The sequence below is a fragment of the Heteronotia binoei genome, chromosome 8, assembly GCF_032191835.1.
Source record: "Heteronotia binoei isolate CCM8104 ecotype False Entrance Well chromosome 8, APGP_CSIRO_Hbin_v1, whole genome shotgun sequence".
Lineage (NCBI taxonomy): Eukaryota > Metazoa > Chordata > Lepidosauria > Squamata > Gekkonidae > Heteronotia > Heteronotia binoei.
This window is the reverse complement of record NC_083230.1, coordinates 75,028,070-75,049,189: the sequence shown is the minus strand read 5'-3', so window position 1 is coordinate 75,049,189 and position 21,120 is coordinate 75,028,070. Positions and strand designations below refer to the sequence as shown.

At 42.2% G+C, this 21,120-nt stretch overlaps 1 protein-coding gene across 1 annotated transcript in view; it reads left to right on the top strand.

Annotated features, from left to right (window-relative positions):
- Nucleotides 1-21,120, top strand: part of SLC5A8 (solute carrier family 5 member 8) — a 166,518-nt gene that overhangs the window by 54,651 nt on the left and 90,747 nt on the right. Inside the window, exon 9 of the mRNA XM_060245254.1 lies at nt 7,130-7,242. Within this exon, the coding sequence (XP_060101237.1) occupies nt 7,130-7,242 (113 nt within the window). The remainder of the gene's footprint in view (nt 1-7,129; nt 7,243-21,120) is intronic.

Sequence of the window (21,120 nt, the reverse complement as noted above, 5' to 3'; positions counted from 1 at the left end):
TTGACGCCAGTGTCATCTAGAAGGCTGGACCACATGTATAGGGTCCAGGAGGCGGGTGCCGAGTTCCTTTTCGCCCACCTAAAACCGAACTCAGTGGTCGTCTCTTCCTCCTCCAAGGCGCGTAAGGTCCACTCATCCCCACCTGACAAGGGAAGAAGCTGGACAATATGGGAAGAACGGTCTATTCTGCAGGGGCCCTAGGGGTAAAGGTATCTAACTATGCTGCTTGCATGGCTAGATACCAATACTCTGTATGGGAACAACTCACCCCTCTCCTCTTTTCCCTGAGCGAAGACAAAAAGGCTGCTGCCAGGAAGCTGCAGAAAGAAGGCTTTGCTGTGGCCAAGCAACAATTGGCTGCAGCAAAGCACATGGTAGATGTGTCCGCAAAGACCATCACGTCTGCCGTGTGCATTCGCCTTCACTCATGGCTAAGGTCAACAGCCCTGCAGCAAGACACGAGGGCCTTTGTTGAGGACTTGCCCTTTGAAGGGGATGGCCTTTTCAGCACCACCACAGATAGTGCACTGCAGGAGATAGACAAGAGCCTGAAGACCTCCAGGAACTTGGGCGTGCAAGCAAACTTCCAGAGCCCCCAAGGCAAAGCAGTGGCACAAACCCTGGGCCAAGAAGACCTATCAAAAGTTCTCGCCTGAACAACAGTGGTGACCTTGTTCGACCCAGCCTGACAACTGACAACCATACTCAGGCAACAACAGGAGCCGTTATGGCTCCCAGGCCTCTGGCAAGTCCAAGGGCACTCGCCCCCAGAAGCAGGGCCTTTGACTTTCTTATGGCACGCGTCATCGTCCCCACTGGTTCTACATCTATCCGCCTCCGCCCTTTCCTACCTGCCTGGGAGTTGATCTCCACAGACAGGTGGGCGCTGTCCATCATAGAAGAGGGCTACAAAATAGAGTTTATTCAGATTCCGAACCAATCCGTGGTAATCACCACTCCCCCTTCCCCACCTCTGCTGGCGGAGGTGAACAACCTCCTACAGAAACAAGCCATAGAGAGAGTTCCAATAGAGGCCAGGACAGGGGGTTTTTACTCTCGTTACTTCCTGGTCCCCAAACGGGACGGGGGCTTAAGACCAATCATGGATCTTCGGAATCTGAACAAATTTATTCTGTACCAGAAGTTCAGAATGTCCACGCTGCAAACAATCCTGCCCCTCATCAGTCAAGGGAACTGGATGGCGACCCTGGACCTCAAGGATGCCTACTTCCATGTCAGCATCCATCCGGCGTTCAGGTGTTTCCTTCGCTTTGCAGTGGGTTCCCAACACTTCCAGTTCAAAGCTCTTCCATTCGGCCTGTCCACTGCACCTCGGGTGTTTACGAAGATGATGAGCGTTGTGGCTGCCCATCTCTGTCTCCAGGAAGTTATCGTCTTTCCATAAATGGACGACTGGCTCCTTGTGGCGAAGTCGAGGGAAAGTTTGTCAGCTCACATTGCCATCACTCTACGTCTTCTCGACACCTTGGGGTTGTAAGTCAATCTGGGGAAATCGCACCTTACTCCATCAAGGACAGTGCAGTTCATAGGGGCTTTGCTGGATATGAACCTGCATCACGCATATCTGCCTCCGCAGAGAGCGAGGGACATTATCTGTCTGGTACAACTTCTACAGAGGCGAAAGTGGGGCACAGCGCAGCAGGTGCAGTGGATGCTGGGGCTGATGGCGGCGACGACAAGCGTGCTACTTTTCGCGAAACTGAGGATGAGAGGCCTACAGTTGTGGTTTCTGCGCCAGTTTCATCCACTCAGAGAATCACCTCGAAAGAGGTTCGTCATCCCATCTGTGACTTTGCAGACGCTACAGTGGTGGGAGTCAGAGAAAAACATCTGTCAGGGAGCTCCCTTTCATCTCCCGGCTCCCACTGTGACTATCACAACAGATGCTTCCTTGTGGGGTTGGGGAGCCCACATGGAAGGTCTGTGTGTGGAGGGCCCTTGGCCGCCAAAACTGACCCAGTGCCACATAAATTGCCTAGAACTGCTGGCGGTTCATTTTGCCCTACGCTCTTTCTGTCCCTTGGTGGCAGGGAAGATTGTAGCAATACTCACGGACAATACCACTGCCCTGTGCTACATCAACAGGCAGGGAGGGACAGTTTCTCGCCGGCTTTGTGCATTGGCGATGGATCTCTGGCTGGAGTGTCTACAATTCGACATCTTTGTGAAGGCTGCACATCTTCCAGGGGTCCTCAACATACCGGCAGACTCCCTCAGCAGGGGTGGGGCTTCCCCACACAAGTGGGAAATGCAGTGACGTTTTCTGAAGCCTGTATTCCAGCTTTGGGGGTACCCGCAGCTGGATGTCTTCGCCATGGCCGAGAACAAGAAATGCCCCATGTTCTGTTCCAGAGGGGGAGCGGATCCAGCGTCACTGGGGGATGGTCTCCTGCTTCCTTGGGAGGGTCGGTTCCTCTACATGTTTCCGCCTCTGCCGTTGTTGACGAAGGTGGTCAACAAGATAGCAAGAGAGAGACCATGCTGCATCTTGGTGACTCCCTGGTGGCCTCGCCAGAACTGGTTCTCAATCCTGCTCCAACTGTCGAGGGGGGTCTTCTACCAGTTTCCAGCAGAACTGGACCTTCTGTCAGCTCAGGGCAGCCACGTACTCCATCACAACATGCCCCACCTGAAGCTGACAGAGTGCCTCATCGATCCTTGGGGTTCTCTGACAGGGTCCAGCAAGTCCTTATGAACTGTAGGAAACCTTCCACCCACGCTTCCTATGACAGGAAGTGGCGGAAATTCACTCAGTTTGTAGTTGACCCTTCAGTCTCACCTAGTAGGGTGGGGCTGTCGGTAATTTTTGATTTTTTGTTATCCTTAGTGGATGCCGGTCTTGTTTTTTCCTCCATTAAGTTGTATTTGGCAGCAATATCTGCTTTTCATGACCCAGTGGAGGGATATTCTGTTTTTGCGCACCCTCATTCCAAAAGGTTTTTGAGGGGTTTGTTTAGGCTGCATCCACCATCAAGAGCACCCCTGCAGTTGTGGGACTTAACCTTAGTGCTGGACAAACTAACTCGTCGCCCCTTTGAGCTGATGGCCACGTACTCTTTGCAGCTCCTATCATGGAAAACTGCATTTTTAGTTGCTATCACATCAGCATGTCGTGTAGGGAAGCTCACGGCGATGCGTTGTGATTATCCCTACCTTGTTTTTCGGGAGGCTGGAGTTTCTTTAGCTCCGGACATTACTCTTCTTCCTAAGGTGGTCTCCCAGTTCCACCTCAACTTAGAGGTTTGGTTGCCCACTTTTTCCCTACACCTTCCTCGGATGAGGAATGTAGACTGCATGCTTTGGATGTAAAGCGTGCGCTGCTGTTTTATTTGAATCGTTCAAAGATTTTTCATAAAGACAAGCAGCTTTTTGTTTCGTATGCTGCTCCCAAGTTAGGTTCCAGGATTTTGTCTCAGAGACTCTCAAAATGGCTCACTGAGACTATTAAACTCTGTTATTAGTTGGCAAAGAAGCCGTTACCTGGGCCTATTCGTGGACACTCCACAAAAGCGATGGCTACGTCAGTGGCGTTCCTGAAAGGCGTGTCCCTGGCTGATGTCTGCAAGGCTGCCACCTGGTCTTCTCCGCATGCCTTCATGAAGCACTACGCACTGGATGTGCATGCTCAGCAGAGGACTCGGTTGGGAACTGTGGTGCTGCAAGCTGTTTCTTCCGGTTGACTGTCTTCCCGCCTCCAGGTATGTCTTCAATCCTATCACCCTAAACATATTAGGGAAAAATTGCCATATGGGCAGACAGGTATGGCCATATGGGCAATTTTTAAGACTAAGGCAGAATTCTTCAAGAACATAGGATTATAAGAGGGAAGCAGACATACTGACAGAACAACTGAGAATTAGTAAATATCCAGAGCATATTATTGAAAAAGCAAGAAGGGAGACAGATAGTATTAATAGAAACATATTATTGGAAGAGAAAAGGGTTAATGAACAGGAACTGCAGTTGGCATTTTGCTTACAGTACTCTCCAATAGCCTATAAGATCAAAAGGTGTATTCAAAAACTATGGCATGTAGTAGAACGTTTGCCAGGATGTGCCAAACCCCCTGGAGTGGGTTTTAGAAATCCAAAAAATATTAGGAATTAATTGATAAGAGCAGAAAAAGATTTTTTTTAGGTAGGTGTGATGCTAGAGGACACTTCCCTTGTGGTTCCTGTTCAGTATATAAATTATCATTGACAGTTAAGGATATTATCAGTCCTATAACTGGAGACTTTATTAAGTTGATAGCTTATACCAGTTGCAATCCCAAACAATTTATGCAATCATCTGTGGATGTAAAAAATGGCATGTGGGTATGACCATAAGAAAAAGTAAGAATTTTAAAACATGTTTTGCGGATTCATGGACAAATTTTGGAAGCTTCATTGAGTTCACATTTTAAAGATAAACAACATTCATCACAAGAATTTTAATTTGTAGTTCTCTTTAAATATAAACTTAGACCATATATTAGAGGAGACATCTCCAAGATACTCTTACAACAAGAATGTTTTTGGATACATGAGTTAGGTATATTAGAACCCGGAGGACTGAATGGAAATATTGAGTATTTTGCATTTTTATGACCTAAAAATAACTTGAATTTATATAATTTTTAAAATGCCATATACAAGAATTGTTAACATAGGTTATTGTTAGAATCATTATGAACATTTACACTGCCACTTTAGGAACCTTATCTTTGGAGATGCAATGGTTTGTTAAGTAGTTTGTTCTTCATTTTGTATCCATACCAATTGAATGAACATCACTGGTTATAAACACTGTTAGCATTATGAGTTACACTGCCACTTTATGAATCTTATCTCTGGAGATACAATGGTGTGTTAAATACTTTGTTCTTAATTTTGTATTTGTATTTGTAGAAGTGACTAACCTGTTGAATGAGCATTATCTGTTGCAGACATTATTAAGATTATGACTTAGCACTTTAAGGATTTTTCCCTCTGTAGATACAGCTGCTGGCAATTTGTTCAGTAGAGGATATTTAATTGTGTAAGAGGTGTATGAACATTAAGAGCCTTTGGGACTGGAAAAAAGAGAAGCGTAGATCCATGTAGAATTTATTCCTGTGAATAAGTGAGATTTTTATACATGTTGAAGAGCAGGGCAAAATGTAGCATGCTTACGCTTTCTCTTTACTTTTGTGTGCGTAAGTGCAGTTTTTGTACATGTTGAAGAGTAGAGCAAAATGCAGCATGTTTACACTTTCTCTTTATTTAGTGTCAGCTCCAAATAAGGATTCAAGTCATTACAAAATGCGGAGAAAATTGTGCTAAAACCTCCTGTTACCGGAAGGCATGTCCATTTGTTTGCTGTAGAGTTCAGTTTTCATCTGTATTTGTGGAAGTCACTTACCTGTTGAATGAATATTATCAGTTCTTATGGACGGTTTGATTGCTTGAAAAAGTTCACTGTGGAAGCAAGAAAGAGTGGATGCTGAAAGCTCCAACATGGAGAATAAGAGAGAAGGGACTGTCACTCTTTTCACTGTTTTCAAAAAGAGGAAGTGAGAATTTCTCATGGGACTGTGTTCAATTATTGTATGGATGTGAATAATAGTAAAATAAATATTGTTACTATACATTATAGATTTAAAAGTGTGTAGAATATTATATAATATTTGGGGACTAGTTGTGCTCCTAGATTTCAGCAGTTGTGTTTATCAGTCTCAATGGATGCTGAAACCCTATTTTGTATTGATGTACCCATCTGGGGACTGGCATACCTAACTGTAACACCATGTGGTAGCTCCATCTGTTTCATTATAAGCATAATATGTCGTAAAAAAGTACACAAAATGAAAAAGGTGCTGCATATTAAAACAGTTTGCACAGTTCAAAATATAGATTAATGAAATAATCTCATCTAGATTCTGTGCATGAAAACACAACTTTCCTGTCTTCCGCCTCCCAAAACAGCTCCATATGGGGGGATGTCTAAGTATAACATGTTGGAGGAATTAGATGATTTCTACAGGAGGAGGGAATTGCCCCCTTGCCTGTGCAGATTTTTTTGATGGGACTCATCCTAACAGTTTCCCATCAGTGCTCTAAGTCCTGTGAAATGAAATGTTCTACCCAAGTTCAGCAACTTGTCTGTCATCAGTTTTGGTTAACAATAACCCAAGGAATGTTTCTAAAACTTGCTTGGAACTTGTTTTGAAACCCAGGCAGAGGAGTAGGGGTTGGAATTAATAAGCATAATGTAAGGGACATAATTTAAGAGAGCTCCATGGTGCAGAGTGGTAAAGCTGCAGTTCTGAGGTTGGAGCTCTCTGCTCACGACCTGAGTTGGATCCCAGCGGAAGCTGGTTCAGGTAACCAGCTCCATGTTGACTCAGCCTTCCATCCTTCCGAGGTTGGTAAATGAGTACCCAGTTTGCTGGGGGGAAAGTGTAGATGACTGGGGAAGGCAATGGCAAACCACCCCGCAAAAAGTCTGCCATGAAAATGTTGTGAAAGCACCATCACTCCACAGTCGAAAACGACTGGTTCTTGCACAAGGGACTACCTTTACATTAAGGGACAGGTGAAGAATACTGAGAATTCTGTACCTTATCCCAAAGCTGTATTTTAGTTGCGCATTGATAGCCAGTCTTTGTTAGATATTTAAGCAATTGTGTACTATCTAAAAAACTGGTTGCTTCTGATGTTAATAGTCTTAGTAATAACTATAACAGGATAATAGGAAAAGCGTTCATGTTACCTGAAGTCACAATAAGGTTAAAATCTAAATCATTCTAGAAATTGTATCTAGAAATTAGGAGAGTTCCTTGTAGCTTTAAGACAGTGCTCTTATTAAATGCTCTATTGATCCCTATTGATTCTAGAGAGGATAGGAAGCAAAAGGCCACCAGCAACATCTCCTCTCTGAATAAGCTCTTTGCACAATGATTCTGAACCACGTGAAATGCTGTATCAGGAAGGGTTGGTTCTCAGTGCTGGATGTCCCCTTGTATGGATATTAGGAACACTGTCCATCTTTGCTTTCTTCCTGGGTATTGTGTCTGCTTCTTTTTTAATTGTCCTAGTTTTATAATAACCACATATTTGAAATGCAAAACTTTTTTTGTATCTCTTAGTACAGTGTCTTCCAGCATCAATGCATTAGCTGCTGTAACTGTGGAGGATATTGTCAAACCTCACTTTCAGACAATAACTGATGCTCAGTTGGCATGGATATCCATGGGAACGAGTAAGTTTGCACAAGACTTAAAATTTGATCTTAATCTTAGTGGAGTTATAATAAAGAACTTCAGTTAAGTTAGTATAGGTTTTATGGTTCTAGATGTAATAAACAGCTTCTAAAATTGCACCCTGCATGCAAGAACCTGCTAAGACAAGTGAAAGGCCAGACAAAAAAGGAGCCAGTGATACAACAACATGATTGTGTGGTGACTGTGTTTAGACTTCTGTGTTTTCCCTGTTATAACCAAGGTGCAGGAAGGTCTGGTCCATTAAATGTGGCTGTTCTAGAGATATTACCTTGCTACACATTTAGTTCCCCTTATAATCAGATGTGCATTGTGGGTTCCATGTTCAGATCTCATTCCCAAGCGCATGGCCAATTTGTATCAGGACTGTGGTGCACAGGGGGAGAAGATGCTTAAACTTCTTCCCCATTCCATTTTCCTAACCTGAAGTAGGCATGTGGGGACACTGTTTCTGTACTAGAACAGTACAGTGGTTGGATCTGGGGGGCCCAGGTTTGTATCCCCATTCTTCCATAGAAGCTTGCTGGGTGACATTGGGCTAGTTCTCCCCTTTCCTCATCTCCTATCCCTAATGTGTTCTCACTAAGGTCTGATTTGGGGGGGATGAGTTAAGAAGATTTTTATAAAGAATTTCAGGAGGCAGAAGATATGCAGGTGCAAAGTCTCTTAACTACCCTCAGCCAGATTTTGCATCTATAGAGCAACCACTCCCCTTTCAAACCAATCCTCTAGTACACATCAGGCCTTCCCTTATCAGAATCCTGTCCTTCCATTGCAGGTCATGCCTTGTCTTCTACTCTTACTAGCCTCTTCTCTGTAGCACACTACATCAGTTCAAGTTACAAAGAAGCTTTCCCCCTTTGTCCTTTTCTTTTCTGCCCATGATGCCATTCATCTAATCTCCAGAACTTGAGCTGGTCTATTAGACAAGTGGCACTCAAATTTCCAGCGACAGCCTCTAGGTGCAGGGTTCTCCGAGGGTTGAGCCATAATAACTACCTCATGTAGCCTTTTCTACTTCCCTTTTGTAAACAATGAAAATAGAATGGGCATCCACTGCATTAGCAAGAAATTCTTCTGGCACGTTTAAGCAGATTTATCCTGTTACCCAAGCTGTGCTCTAAACACTTTAAGTCTCAGCTAGTAACATAGGACATGTACTGCCTCATATATTACAGCCTCAGCCACAAACTCTTGAGTATCCAGAGCCTATATTCTTTGACTTAAAAATGTGCCTTGGGATCCCTGCTTCCCTCACATTTGTACAAATGCCTTCTCAAGATCTGTAAGGCAACAACATACCTGGCTGACTCTAAGTCAGATGTAGTACAATTTTCTTCATGGCCATGGTGGTGGATGTGGCAACATTGGCTCCAGAACTGGCATTTTAGATCAGTTTTCCAAAAATACTCTTTGTAGTGCATCATTTCAGGGCAAGAAGCTGTTTTATAAGGAAGCATTTGAGGATCTTCTTGTAGAAACCAAGGACAAGAAACAACTGTGATTTCAGCCCTCAAGAAGGATGATAAAAGACAATGCAGATTAGGTCTTCTCAGATCTCAGTTCAGATGCTGAGCACCAGATTTACCTACTGCACCTGGAATAGGCCCACATTCTAGGTAAAGAATTTTGCCTCATGAGCCTTTCACTTCTACAGATAAACAGGCAAGTCACTCACACTCTGTTTTGTAGGATCCATGTTCAGATCTCATTCAGGTGGGACACCTACACCTGGATGACCATGTCTTTAGATCAATATGTGCAACAGATTATTCTAGAAGGTTACTGCACTAAATTCTGTTGAACCCCATGCAACAGATTCCTGAGTCCAAAAGGAATGGCCATTAGAGAATGATTTTGGGCTTGAAATGACTCAGCTAGTCAGTCAAAAATCAGTTTATAGATCAGTGGTTTCCAAACATTTTTGGGCCACTGCCCCCTTGGTTCCATATCTCATCCTGTATTCTCTTCTCTACTCTATAAAAAGCATTATTCAGAATAGTGGTTTGCAAAATGTGCTAAGGAAAGTAATAACAATAAAATCTCAAACATTTAATTACACAGTTATTCAAAATCCAATTCAAATGTTTTATTTTAATTTATTCAAGAAGCTTGATAAATTTGATACAATGACACCAACTTTTCAAAAGTCTAATAGTCATTTATCAAGAATCTTAGCTACCACATTTAGTAACTACTTCAGTAAATTCTTAATGCAATGGATAGGTTTGATGAAGTAATACCAGTTTCCCAATATGTGTTATAAAGATGCTTAATAGAAGGCTTTTAAATCACCATGTTTAGTAACATGGAGTCAATTTTTTTGCTTGAAGAGAATTTGGATGACCGCACTGGAACCACATTTCACCAGATATGATGTTGGAAATGCAATAAGAAGCTTCTTAGCCACAGTCCATAGTGCTGGATAGCTATCAGAAATTTCGTTCTGTAACCAAAACCCTTGATGCAATTTCTTAAACTTTGGCTTCAGCGCAATGTCATTTTGATCAGTTCTTCAGTACCTCAACATCCTCAGTATTTGAAAATGGATTTATTACCAATCTGGAATTTCTATTGAGAGTAAATCCTCAAATTGCTTAGACCTAGCTTCATACAACATATCCAAATGGTCACAAAAAGCTTGCAGATCATCATCTTGTATCTTACCTTTCTCTTCTAGCTCAGACAGGCTCAAAAATTAATATATCTCATAATGGCCTTTATTGCAATTGAATAGACTTAATTTTGAAATAAACAGAGACATCAGATTTGGTCCTAATGACTTCATTTCCTTGCAACTGCAAATTCATTTCATTGAACTGTGTAAACAGTTCTGATAAATAAGAAGTGCCATGCCTGATCCCTTTGAGTTCATCACTGAGCAAAGCATTTGTAAAAGCATCTCTCACAGTTGCCTTCTTGTTAGCTAATGAACTTCAATATGAAGCAGCAGATGTTCAAAATCTTCATCATTTTCAGAACTCCTGGGACAGTTGATCATTGAGAGCATGGGTTTTAATTTTATTCACTGCAGTAATGACAGTGTGTAATGACTTATTCAGGTGATCGCTGAGGTTTTCTGCACCCAGATGTTGAACATAAGAGAAGCCAAGTTGGGTCAGGCCAATGGCCCATCTGGTCCAACACTCTGTGTCACACAGTGGCCAAAAAACCCCAAGTGCCATCAGGAGGTCCACCAGTGGGGCCAGGACTCTAGAAGCCCTCCCACTGTGCCCCCCCCCCCCCGAAGCACCAAGAATACAGAGTAGCACTGCCCCAGACAGAGAGTTCCAACAATATGCTGTGGCTAATAGCCACTGATGGACCTCTGCTCCATATGCTTATCCAATCCCCTCTTGAAGTTGTCTATGCTTGTAGCAGCCACCACTTCCTGTGGCAGTGAATGCTGGTGAACAGTGAATGTTGGTGATGTTTGCTGTTCAGTCGCACAGTTGAGTTCGGCTCTTTGCGACCCCATGGACAAAGTCACACCAGGCCCTCCTGTTTTCCACCATCCTCCAAAGTCTGCTCAAATTAATGTTAGTTACGTCAGTAATGCTGTCCAGCCATCTCATCTTTTGCCGTCCCCTTCTTCTTTTGCCTCTGTCTTTCCCAGCATCAGGATCTTCTCCAGTGAGTGCTCCCTTCTCATTTGGTGGCCAAAATATTTGAGCTTCAGCTTCAGCATCTGACCTTCCAGTGAACAGTCTGGGTTGATTTCCCTTAGGACTGACTGATTTGATCTTCTTGCAGTCCAAGGGACTCTCAAGATTCTTCTCCAGCACCACAGCTCGAAAGCATATATTCTTCTACGCTCAGCCTTCCTTATGGCCCAACTCTCACAGCCATACATTACTACTGGGGATACCATAGCTTTGACTGTACGGACTTTTGTTGGCAGGGTGCTGTCTCTACTTTTTATTATACTGCCTAGGTTCACCATAGCTGTCCTCCCAAGGAGCAAACGTCTTTTAATTTCATGGCTGCAGTCACCATCTGCAGTGATCTTGGATCCCAGAAATGTGAAGTCTGTAATGAGTTCCATGCCTTCCCCTTCTATTTGCCAAGGTGTGATGGGGCCAGATGCCATGATCTTAGTTTTTTGATGTTGCGTTTTAAGGCTACTTTTGTGCTCTCCTCTTTCACCCTCAACAAGAGGTTCTTTAGGTCCTCCTCACTTTCTGCCATTAGAGTAGTGTCATCTGCATATCTGAGGTTGTTGATGTTTTTCCCGGCAATCTTAATTCCGGCTTGTGCTTCATCCAGGCCGGCATTCCGCATGATGTACTCCGCATATAAGTTAAATATCCTTGTTGATACATCCTTGTCGAACCCCTTTTCCTATTCTAAACTAATCAGTCGTTCCGTATCCCATTCTGACAGTTGCTTCTTGACTCTTATACAAGTTTTTCAGGAGACATGTGAGGTGGTCTGGTACTACCATCTCTTTAATGACTTGCCACAGTTTGTTGTGATCCAATCAAAGGCTTTAGCATAGTGAATGAAGCAGAAATAGATGTTTTTCTGGTACTCCCATGCTTTCTCCATAATCCAGTGAATGTTGGCAATTTGATCTCTAGTTCCTCTACCTCTCCGAAACCCAGCTTGAACTTCTGGTAGTTCCCGATCGACATACTGCTGAAGCCTAGCTTGTAGGATCTTTAACATGACTTTTCTGGCATGTGAAATGAGTGCAATGGTGTGATAGTTTGAACATTCCTTGGCATTACCCTTCTTTGGGATTGGAATATAAACTGATCTTTTCCAATCCTGTAGCCACTGTTGCATTTTCTAATTTTTGACATAATGTGTTCATCACTTCAACAGCATCATCTTTTAGGATTTTGAATAGCTCAACTGGGATACCGTCATTTCCACTCACTTTGTTGTTAGTAATGCTTTCTAAGTCCTATTTGGCTTCACACTCCAGGAAGTCTGGCTCAAGATCAGCAATTTCACTGTCATGGTTGTCAAGGACGTTGAGATCCTTCTTGTATAATTCCTCTGTGTATTCTTGCCACCTCTTCCTAATCTCTTCTGCTTCTGTTAGGTCCCTACTGTTTTTGTTCTTTATTATGGCCATCTTTGCACAAAACATTCCTTTGATTTCTCCAATTTTCTTGAAGAGATTCTTTGTCCATCCCATTCTATTATTTTCCTCTATTGCTTTGCATTGTTCCTTCAGGAAGGCCTCCTTATCTCTCCTTGCTGTTCTCTGGGAATCTGCATTCAGTTGGGTAAATCTTTCCTTTTCAGCTTTGCGTTGGTGATGTATGACACTGTTAATGGTAAAGACATTTGGCATTGCTTTTGTCACAGTAGTGACCATTCACTGATGGTGCTCCATCAGTTGCATGAACAAGTATGTTAGTGAGTGGAATTTCCTTGTCTTTGAATAACTGCTCAACAACATGGGGTATTCTCTTCCCTTTAGTAACTGTTCTTAATTGCCTAACAAGTAACAACCCTTGAGCCAAACTTTCATCTTTTACAAAGCACACAAAAGTGAGAAGCAAAGATTCATTGCCTGGCAAAGTTAACTCATCCAGCTATAATGCAAATTTTGTTGCCCTTAGTATACATCACAATATATCTTCCACATTTTCAGCCGTTGCATCTGGGTGTCTTTGACTGAATTGCTGCTGAGAGGAATCATTTTAATTATATCATGTAACTTAACACAAAATAGTACTCAGAACATTACTAACTACTGGTAAGATGAATTCTTCGTCAGTTTTGTATGGTTTTTAAAACTTGGCAGTCAACAATGATTTTTGCTAAAGGGAAAGAAAAATGATGGGTTGAGTTAAAGGAATAAAGGTGATTTTAAATTTGCCTCCTTTAATACTTTTATTATTTTTTCTTCCATGTTTTACTGCAATTCTGAATAAAGACAATGTGTTATTTTTTTTTAAGGACCAGGGGGCCCTTGGTCCTGTTCTCAGGCACTGAAACCACAGCCACTCAAGACTCCTAGAAATCTTACAGGGTTGCTTGAGGCTGTTTTTAAAACTTGGCAGTCAACAATGATTTTTGCTAAAGGGAAAGAAAAATGATGGGTTGAGTTAAAGGAATAAAGGTGATTTTAAATTTGCCTCCTTTAATACTTTTATTATTTTTTCTTCCATGTTTTACTGCAATTCTGAATAAAGACAATGTGTTATTTTTTTTTAAGGACCAGGGGGCCCTTGGTCCTGTTCTCAGGCACTGAAACCACAGCCACTCAAGACTCCTAGAAATCTTACAGGGTTGCTTGAGGCTGTTCAGCCTCTAGGTTCATTTCTGAGTTTATGTGCATGCACTCAGCAAGTTAACTCTTGTGTTTTAACAATTTATTAATAACATATGTTACAAAACTTAATTCTAAAATTTTCAGTACTAACCCATATGATATTTCAATCCCCCCTCCCTCCAATGTTGACTTCCCCGAAGTTATAGATTTAAGTTCATAAGAACATAAGAGAAGCCATGTTGGATCAGGCCAACGGCCCATCAAGTCCAACACTCTGTGTCACACAGTGGCAAAAAATTTTATATACACACATACACTGTGGCTAATAGCCACTGATGGACCTGTGCTCCATATTTTTATCTAAACCCCTCTTGAAGGTGGCTATACTTGTGGCTGCCACCACCACAAGTATAGCCACCTTCAAGAGGTTCAATACTAAAGGTACTACTAACCGATCAAAGTTCAATATTTTTTTTCTCATTAATACTAAAACATTGTCCAATGTCTTTTTACATTCCACTCTTTCTCCATATATCCTTTAAATTTCTTCCACTCCTTTTTGAATATGTCTAAATCATAGTCTCTTAGAGAGTTCTAGTTAGTTTGTCCATCTCACTCCACGATAAAACTTTCATAATCCAGTCCCATTTCTCTGGTATTTTTTCTTGTTTCCACAGCTGCGCATACAATGTCCTAGCAGCTGAGAGCAAGTACCAAATTAAAGTCCTGTCTTCCTTTGGAAACTTTTCTAATTGTAATCCAAGCAAAAAAGTCTCTGCAGTTTTCTTGAAGTCGTAACCCAAAATTTTGGAGATATCTTGTTGTATCATCTTCCAGTACTCTTTCGCTTTTTCGCAAGTCCACCACATATGAAAGAAAGAACCTTCATGTTTTTTACATTTCCAACATCTATCCGACATCTTTTTACTCATCTTAGCCAACTTTTTCGGAGTCATATACCACCTATACATCATCTTAAAACAGTTCTCTTTGATACTCTGACAAGTTGAGATCTTCATCGAGTTCTTCCAAAGGTGCTCCCATGTATCCATTTGTATTTCTCTATTCACACTGATTGCCCATTTGACCATTTGAGACTTTACTACTTCTTCTTCTGTAGACCATTTCAATAATAATTTGTATACTTTCGATATCAATTTTTCATTATCTCCAAGCAGGACCCTTTCCAGTTCTGTTTGCTCACGTCTAATTCCCTCCTGTTTAATATCATTTTCCATCAAGCTTTTAATTTGTTGCATTTGAAACCAATCGTACTTATTATTTAACTCTTTTCAGGATTTTAATTCAATTTTATCTCCTTGAATCTTGAGCAGTTGATTATATGACATCTGTCTTTCTTCATTGGATTCAGCTGTTATTTTTATTACTTCTGCTGGCACTATCCACAGCGGTTTTCTCTCGTCTCCATATTTCTTATATTTTATCCAAGTATTTAGTAAACTTTCTGATATAATGGTGAGAGAAAAAACCGTCCATTTTATTCTTCCCATAACATAAATGGGCGTGCCAGCCGAATTTATTCCCGTGAGCTTCTAACCATAAAGGTTTTTTATCTAACAGCATTATCCAATCTTTGATCCATGTCAAACAAACCGCATCATGATACAATCTTAAGTCCGGGAGTTGAAAACCACCTCTCTCTTTGGCATCTATTAAAATCTTCATCTTAATCCTTGGTTTCTTTCCAGCCCATATAAAGTCAGAAATCTTCCTTTGCCATTTGTTAAATTGTTTGGCATCTTTTACAATCGGAATAGTTTGGAACAAATACATTATTCTTGGCAAAATATCCATCTTAATTGAAGCTATCCTGCCCAGTAAGGACAAGTTAAGTCTATTCCATTTCATCAAATCCTTGTCCATCTTACACCACAGTTTTTCTTAATTATTTTTAAATAAATCAATATTCTTCATGGTTATCTCTATTCCAAGGTATTTGACTTTAGTAGACACCTCACAGCCCGTCACCTTTTGCAATTCTTTTATTTTATTCGGTTGCATATTTTTACATAAAAATTTCGATTTCTCTTTATTTATATATAGTCCTGCTAATTCTCCATATTCTTTTATCTTGGCTAACAGCAATGGTGACACTTGAATCGGATTCTCTATTATGAACACAATGTCATCTGCAAAAGCTTTATATTTATAAGAGAATCCTCTGATTTTTAGTCCTTCTATTTCTTTATCCTTTTGTATTTGTTGTAGTAAAATTTCAAGAGTCATTATAAACAACAGTGGTGATAACGGACATCCTTGTCTTGTTCCTTTGCTTACTTTCAGTTCTTTGGTAAGATCTGCATTTATACACAATTTTGCTTGTTGATCCATATATATTGCTCTCGTCATTTTTATAAAATGTTCCCCTAAGTTTATTTTTTCCATTACTGCAAACATAAAGTCCCAATTCAAATTGTCAAAGGTTTTTTCTGCATCTACAAAGAATAAGGCCGCTTCCTTTTCTGGATTCAGCAAGTTAACTCTTGACACAAGAGGGTAAAAATTATTTTGCATTTATTAAACTATTTAAATTTAAGGAGTGTGTGCTAGGCAAGAACCACTCTTTAAGCACAAGCAATGGCAATTAAAAAACAATAGCACTAAGTTAATACTGGCTAGAAGCTAACTTGCCAATACATTAAAAGCTCCATAACTTGCCTCTCTGATGTGGTTTCAGGGCATAACGTCCTTACCCATAGGCTTAAGAAAGTAAGTCCATTCTAAGCGGAAGTGTTCTTGTCATTTTGGCATGGAGGCATAGAAGCCACCACCTCTCTCACATGCCAGTAGATTAGTAGCCAATCCAGATCCACTTAGCTAATTAGTGTTTCTAACATGAGAAAATTAGGGAGGCTTCAAAGGACAATTCTGTTGAGAACCAAATGCCTATAGGTGGATGTAATTAAGGAGCAAGTGCATTCTCTTTTGCATAGCAGGCAAAACTCTAGGGCCTGTCAGAACTTACAACCTAAGTAAGCTGATAAAACCAAACAGCATATAGGCCTAAATGTTCCTTACAATTTTTAAAAATACAAATGTATTTATTTATTACTGTCTCCAAGTCAGATGCAGTACAGTTTTCTTCCATGGCCATGGTGGTGGATGTGACAACACTTTGCAGGAATGATACTAATTTCCCCCCTTAATATTTATATTTATTTATGATATTTTTCCTGATTACTAGAATTTTTTATTATTTATACCCAACATTTCCCCTCATTCATTTTTTCATTTACCCCCTAAATTTTTTCTTCCAAAAGTTCTTTCTCTTTGAAAACAAGTTTCAAATCATTATATAACCTAGACATATTAATATAACCTAGACATATCAACCTATTAATGTTGAGTGGTCTGAGACAAAAACAACACTTCTATAGTTAAAAAGAACACTTTTAGCTATTGCTAAAATGCACACTTCATAATCAATGGGTACAGTAACTGAGACCACACAATATTATATTTTGGTCATTAAATTTGAATCTTAGGGTCATCATTTGGTCTTGCTTACCACTTATATTTCTTCAGAGCTGTCCACTTGTGAATATTCTTCTTTAGGGAAGGACTAGGATACTCTCTTTTACAAGATTATTCTAAAGCATTTCTATTGCTAACTGGTGATATGAATGTCCACATAGGATGCTGTAATGGGTCAATTCTTTCTCCCCTGTATGAGGCTGATGCTAATGCCTTGGACCTTCTAATCCTGGGTAGGACTTCTAAGGACCCCAAAATAAAACAGTAGGGGGAAGATTCCCCCCTCCCCCCTGACCTTAAACTAGGATTTAACATCCCTAATGGCATTAGATATTTTGGAAATTCAGAAGAATTTACAAGAATCAGTGAGAAGGGAGGCAGCATAGTTGACTTCTGTTGGCTTCACCAAATTTTCCTTCCTGCTCTAGGTTCTGGGTCGGTGAATCAATGGGCTTTATGTGGATTAGCACTGCCTTTGGGTAAGAAACTAGATTGACAACCAAAGACAGATTTAATCTGTTCAGTCAGTGTCATGAAGACAGCCCATTGGAACAAGTCCTCTTGTGGATCAAAAACTGGCTAATTAATAGGAAACAGAGAGTGAGTATAAACATTTGGAGGGTGGTAAGCAGTGGATCTTCTTCGTGGTCTGTGTGCTTCACACTCATGGGATAGAGCGCCTGCACCAATCCTCAGATCGGTAACTAGAAAGCCCAGAATTTTTTGTGCCTGGGACCCAGTGAGCATGCACAGAAGCCCCAGTACACATGCTTACAAGGGCCAGCGCGAGGATCCTGCCAGTTCCTTCTTGACCGCCGCGTTGAAAGGATCTTCTCTCCAGTTCTCTGGTCGGTACTTACCCATTTTCTCGTTTCTTGCCTGTTGTTCTTCTCCATTACTTCTCTTGACTTGTTTCTGCAAAAAAAGAGGGAGACTTTAGTTCTGGACTTTTCGCCCTTAGGGGCACTCCCCTCCCCATTCCCGCCAACTTGCCCCGTTCCCACCGTCGTCTATGGAAAAATACTGGGGGTTCTTCAAACAGTGCTTGCAGTATGGAAGCAAAATTGTACCCCCAGATGGTCACTTTCTCTGTCTTCTGTGCCTTGGCAAGGGACACAATGTTGACTTGTGCCCGCATTGCTTGAAATTTTCAAAACAGACGAGGAAAAATTGAACGGCCAGATTGCCAATGGTCTTAGTCGAATCGGCTTTTTTACCGCCTAAAATGGCCTTGGGCCCTTAAGCACCGATGGGCAAACCTGCCCAGTATGCAGCTACACCTCCTATGGGATCTTTGGCTGAACCATTGGCTGCGACATCTGCTGATTGTGACCGTGTGACTAAGTGGGCAGCAGGTACTCTAGCTGAATCCACTCTGACAAAAAAAACATAGGATTCTGGAGCAAAGCTTTCAATGCTGAAAAAGCATAAGTCTAAAGAAAAATGCAAGAGGCATGACAGACTCTCTTGCACACCTTCCCCACGTCAGGACATTCCGATACTGGAACCAGCGGTGATGCAGGCTGCTCCACTGCAAAAACTTCTAGCTTTGCCTAGCTGCCGGAGAAGCCCATCCGCATCTGAGAGACTTGGCTCACAACCGATCCACCTTTCGGGGTCAGAGCAAGAGATCGACCTAACCAAGCAAACACCTTCCCTCCCGATCAGGTTTTCGTTGGCAAAGTGACAGGGGATCGGTATCGGAAGTCGATGCATCAACGCCAGCAGAACCACGGTCCTGCTTCAGTTGAATAGAGGGCACTTGCAGGAAAGAGATATAGAGTCTAAAGCCCTCCTTTGCAGACCTCTGCCACCCCCTATTTAGGAACAACGACTGTGGCTGTATTTTTATCGGGTTTATCCATATCATTCACCATACTTGTGGTATCCCTCCCCCGCCCGACCCATTGGACTGGGATCAGCACTCAGAAGTATCTCACTTCTCGAGGGTCTCTTGCCATTCACCAGTGCGTCGCGCACCGTCAGCTTTGACTCCACCAGATAGACGCATGGAGAAAATCAGTGATTCCTGAGCAAAACCATCGACCTTGATCCGCTCTTTTGACCACGTTTTGACCCTGCAGTTGTCGAACCACTCCGATGCAAGAGAGGCATCTTCGACATCGAATTCTGATGTCAATGAGGATGACCTGGAAGACAAGACATAGATCGAACCATTGCCTGACCCTCATATTGCAGATGACCTCCCTGTTTCCCCTTCAGAAGACCTCACATCCTATGGGGATCTAGTGAAGCGCATGGCACAAGCTCTCTCCCTCACAATGGTGCAACCGCAACTTATCATTGATGATACAGTGTTTGATATTATGCAGTGGGACACGTCAACAGCTGTAGCTCTCCCCATCACTAAGGTTATCTTGCAGGCAGTGAAAGAACCTTGGTCAAAGTCTACTTCCACACCAATTTCCTCACGATGTCAGAACCATATGTATTGCATCCAAGAAACTGGGGTGGAATTTCTTTTTATCCACCCTAAGCCTAACACTGTGGTGGTTTCCTCCACATCAAAAGCACACAAGACCCATTCCACCCCTCCTGACAAGAAGGGAAAAAAGATGGACAATGCTGGCAGACACTTCTACTCTGCCAGGGCTCTAAGGAGTAAAAATTTCAAATTTTGCCACCTTCATGGCGCTACCAGTACTCCATCTGGGAGCAACTCACACCCATAATCTCTTCCTTGCAGGAGGATAAGCGATCGCCAGCCAACAAATTGCAAAAGGAGGGTTTGGCTCTAGCTAAACAACAGCTAGCCACATGGTGGCTGTGTCAGCTATGACGCTCACCTCTGCCGTCTCACTATGCCATCATTGCTGATTGAGGTCAACCGCCCTGCAACCTGACACCAGAACATATGTGGAAGACCTCCCTTTTGAAGGAGAAGATTTATTTAGTTCAATAAACCTAAGAGGCCTTACCAAAAATACTCACCTGATCAGTCCTGGAGACTTCACTCTGCACAACCTGACAGCAGATCACCCTATCGGGGAAACAACAAATCAACAAACCCAAGGGGTCCCATGCCCCAAAGCAGAGCCTTTGACTCTCATGTGTTGCCCACCACACCCTCCCTTCCACTTCTGGGCCCACTCGCCTCCACTCCCACTTACCTGCATGGAGGTCTATCACCATGGACAGATGGGTCCTTTCCATAATAGAGGAGGGAAATACAATAGAGTTCTTCGGGTTCTGATGCAACCAATCTTTGTCATCACACCACCTTCCCCCCGCCCCCTCTGGTAGAGGAGGTGTTCAGTCTTCTGAAAAAAACAAGCTATAGAACCAGTCCCTCCCATAGCCAGGGGCAGGGGTTTTTACTCCCAATACTTTCTGGTTCCCAAATAGGATGGTGGGCTAAGACCGATTATGGATCTGCGGAACCTGAACAAATTTATCATGTATCAGAAATTCCGAATGTCCACTCTATAAACAATCTTACCCCTCTTCAACAAAGGGGATTGGATGGCCATCTTGGACCTGAAGGATGCTTACTTTCATGTCAGCATCCATCCATCCTTCAGATAGTACCTCAGGTTTGCAATCAGCTCCAACTATTTTCAATACAAGGCTCTCTCATTTGGGCTTTGTACCGCACCAAGGGTATTCACCAAGATGATGATTGTCATAGCCGCACATCTCAGACTCCAAGGAATTGTCATTTTTCCATATATAGACAATTGGCTCCTAGTTGCAGATTTGAAAGATCGTTTGTTGAGCCATATTTCAATCACACTTCAACTCCTCCAAACCCTCGGTCTGCAAATCAACAGAAAAAAGTCACATTTGCTCCCATCCCAGAAAGTTCAATTCATAGGGGCACTTCTAGATATAGAACTACATTGTACCTTTCTTCCCCAACAGAGAGCGAAGGACATTATAACTCTCATACATCTTCTCAGACTCAAAAAGTGGGGCACAGTGCAACAGCTGCAGAGGCTGTTAGGTCTGATGGCAGCAACTACCAATGTATTACTATTTGCAAAGCTTTGCATGTGACCACTCCAAATATGATTCCTAAGAAGGTTTTGCCCCTTAAAGGACCCACCTCGGAAGAGGTTCAGGATCCCTCTGTCAATACTACAGTCATTGGATTGGTGGCGCTCAGAGGATA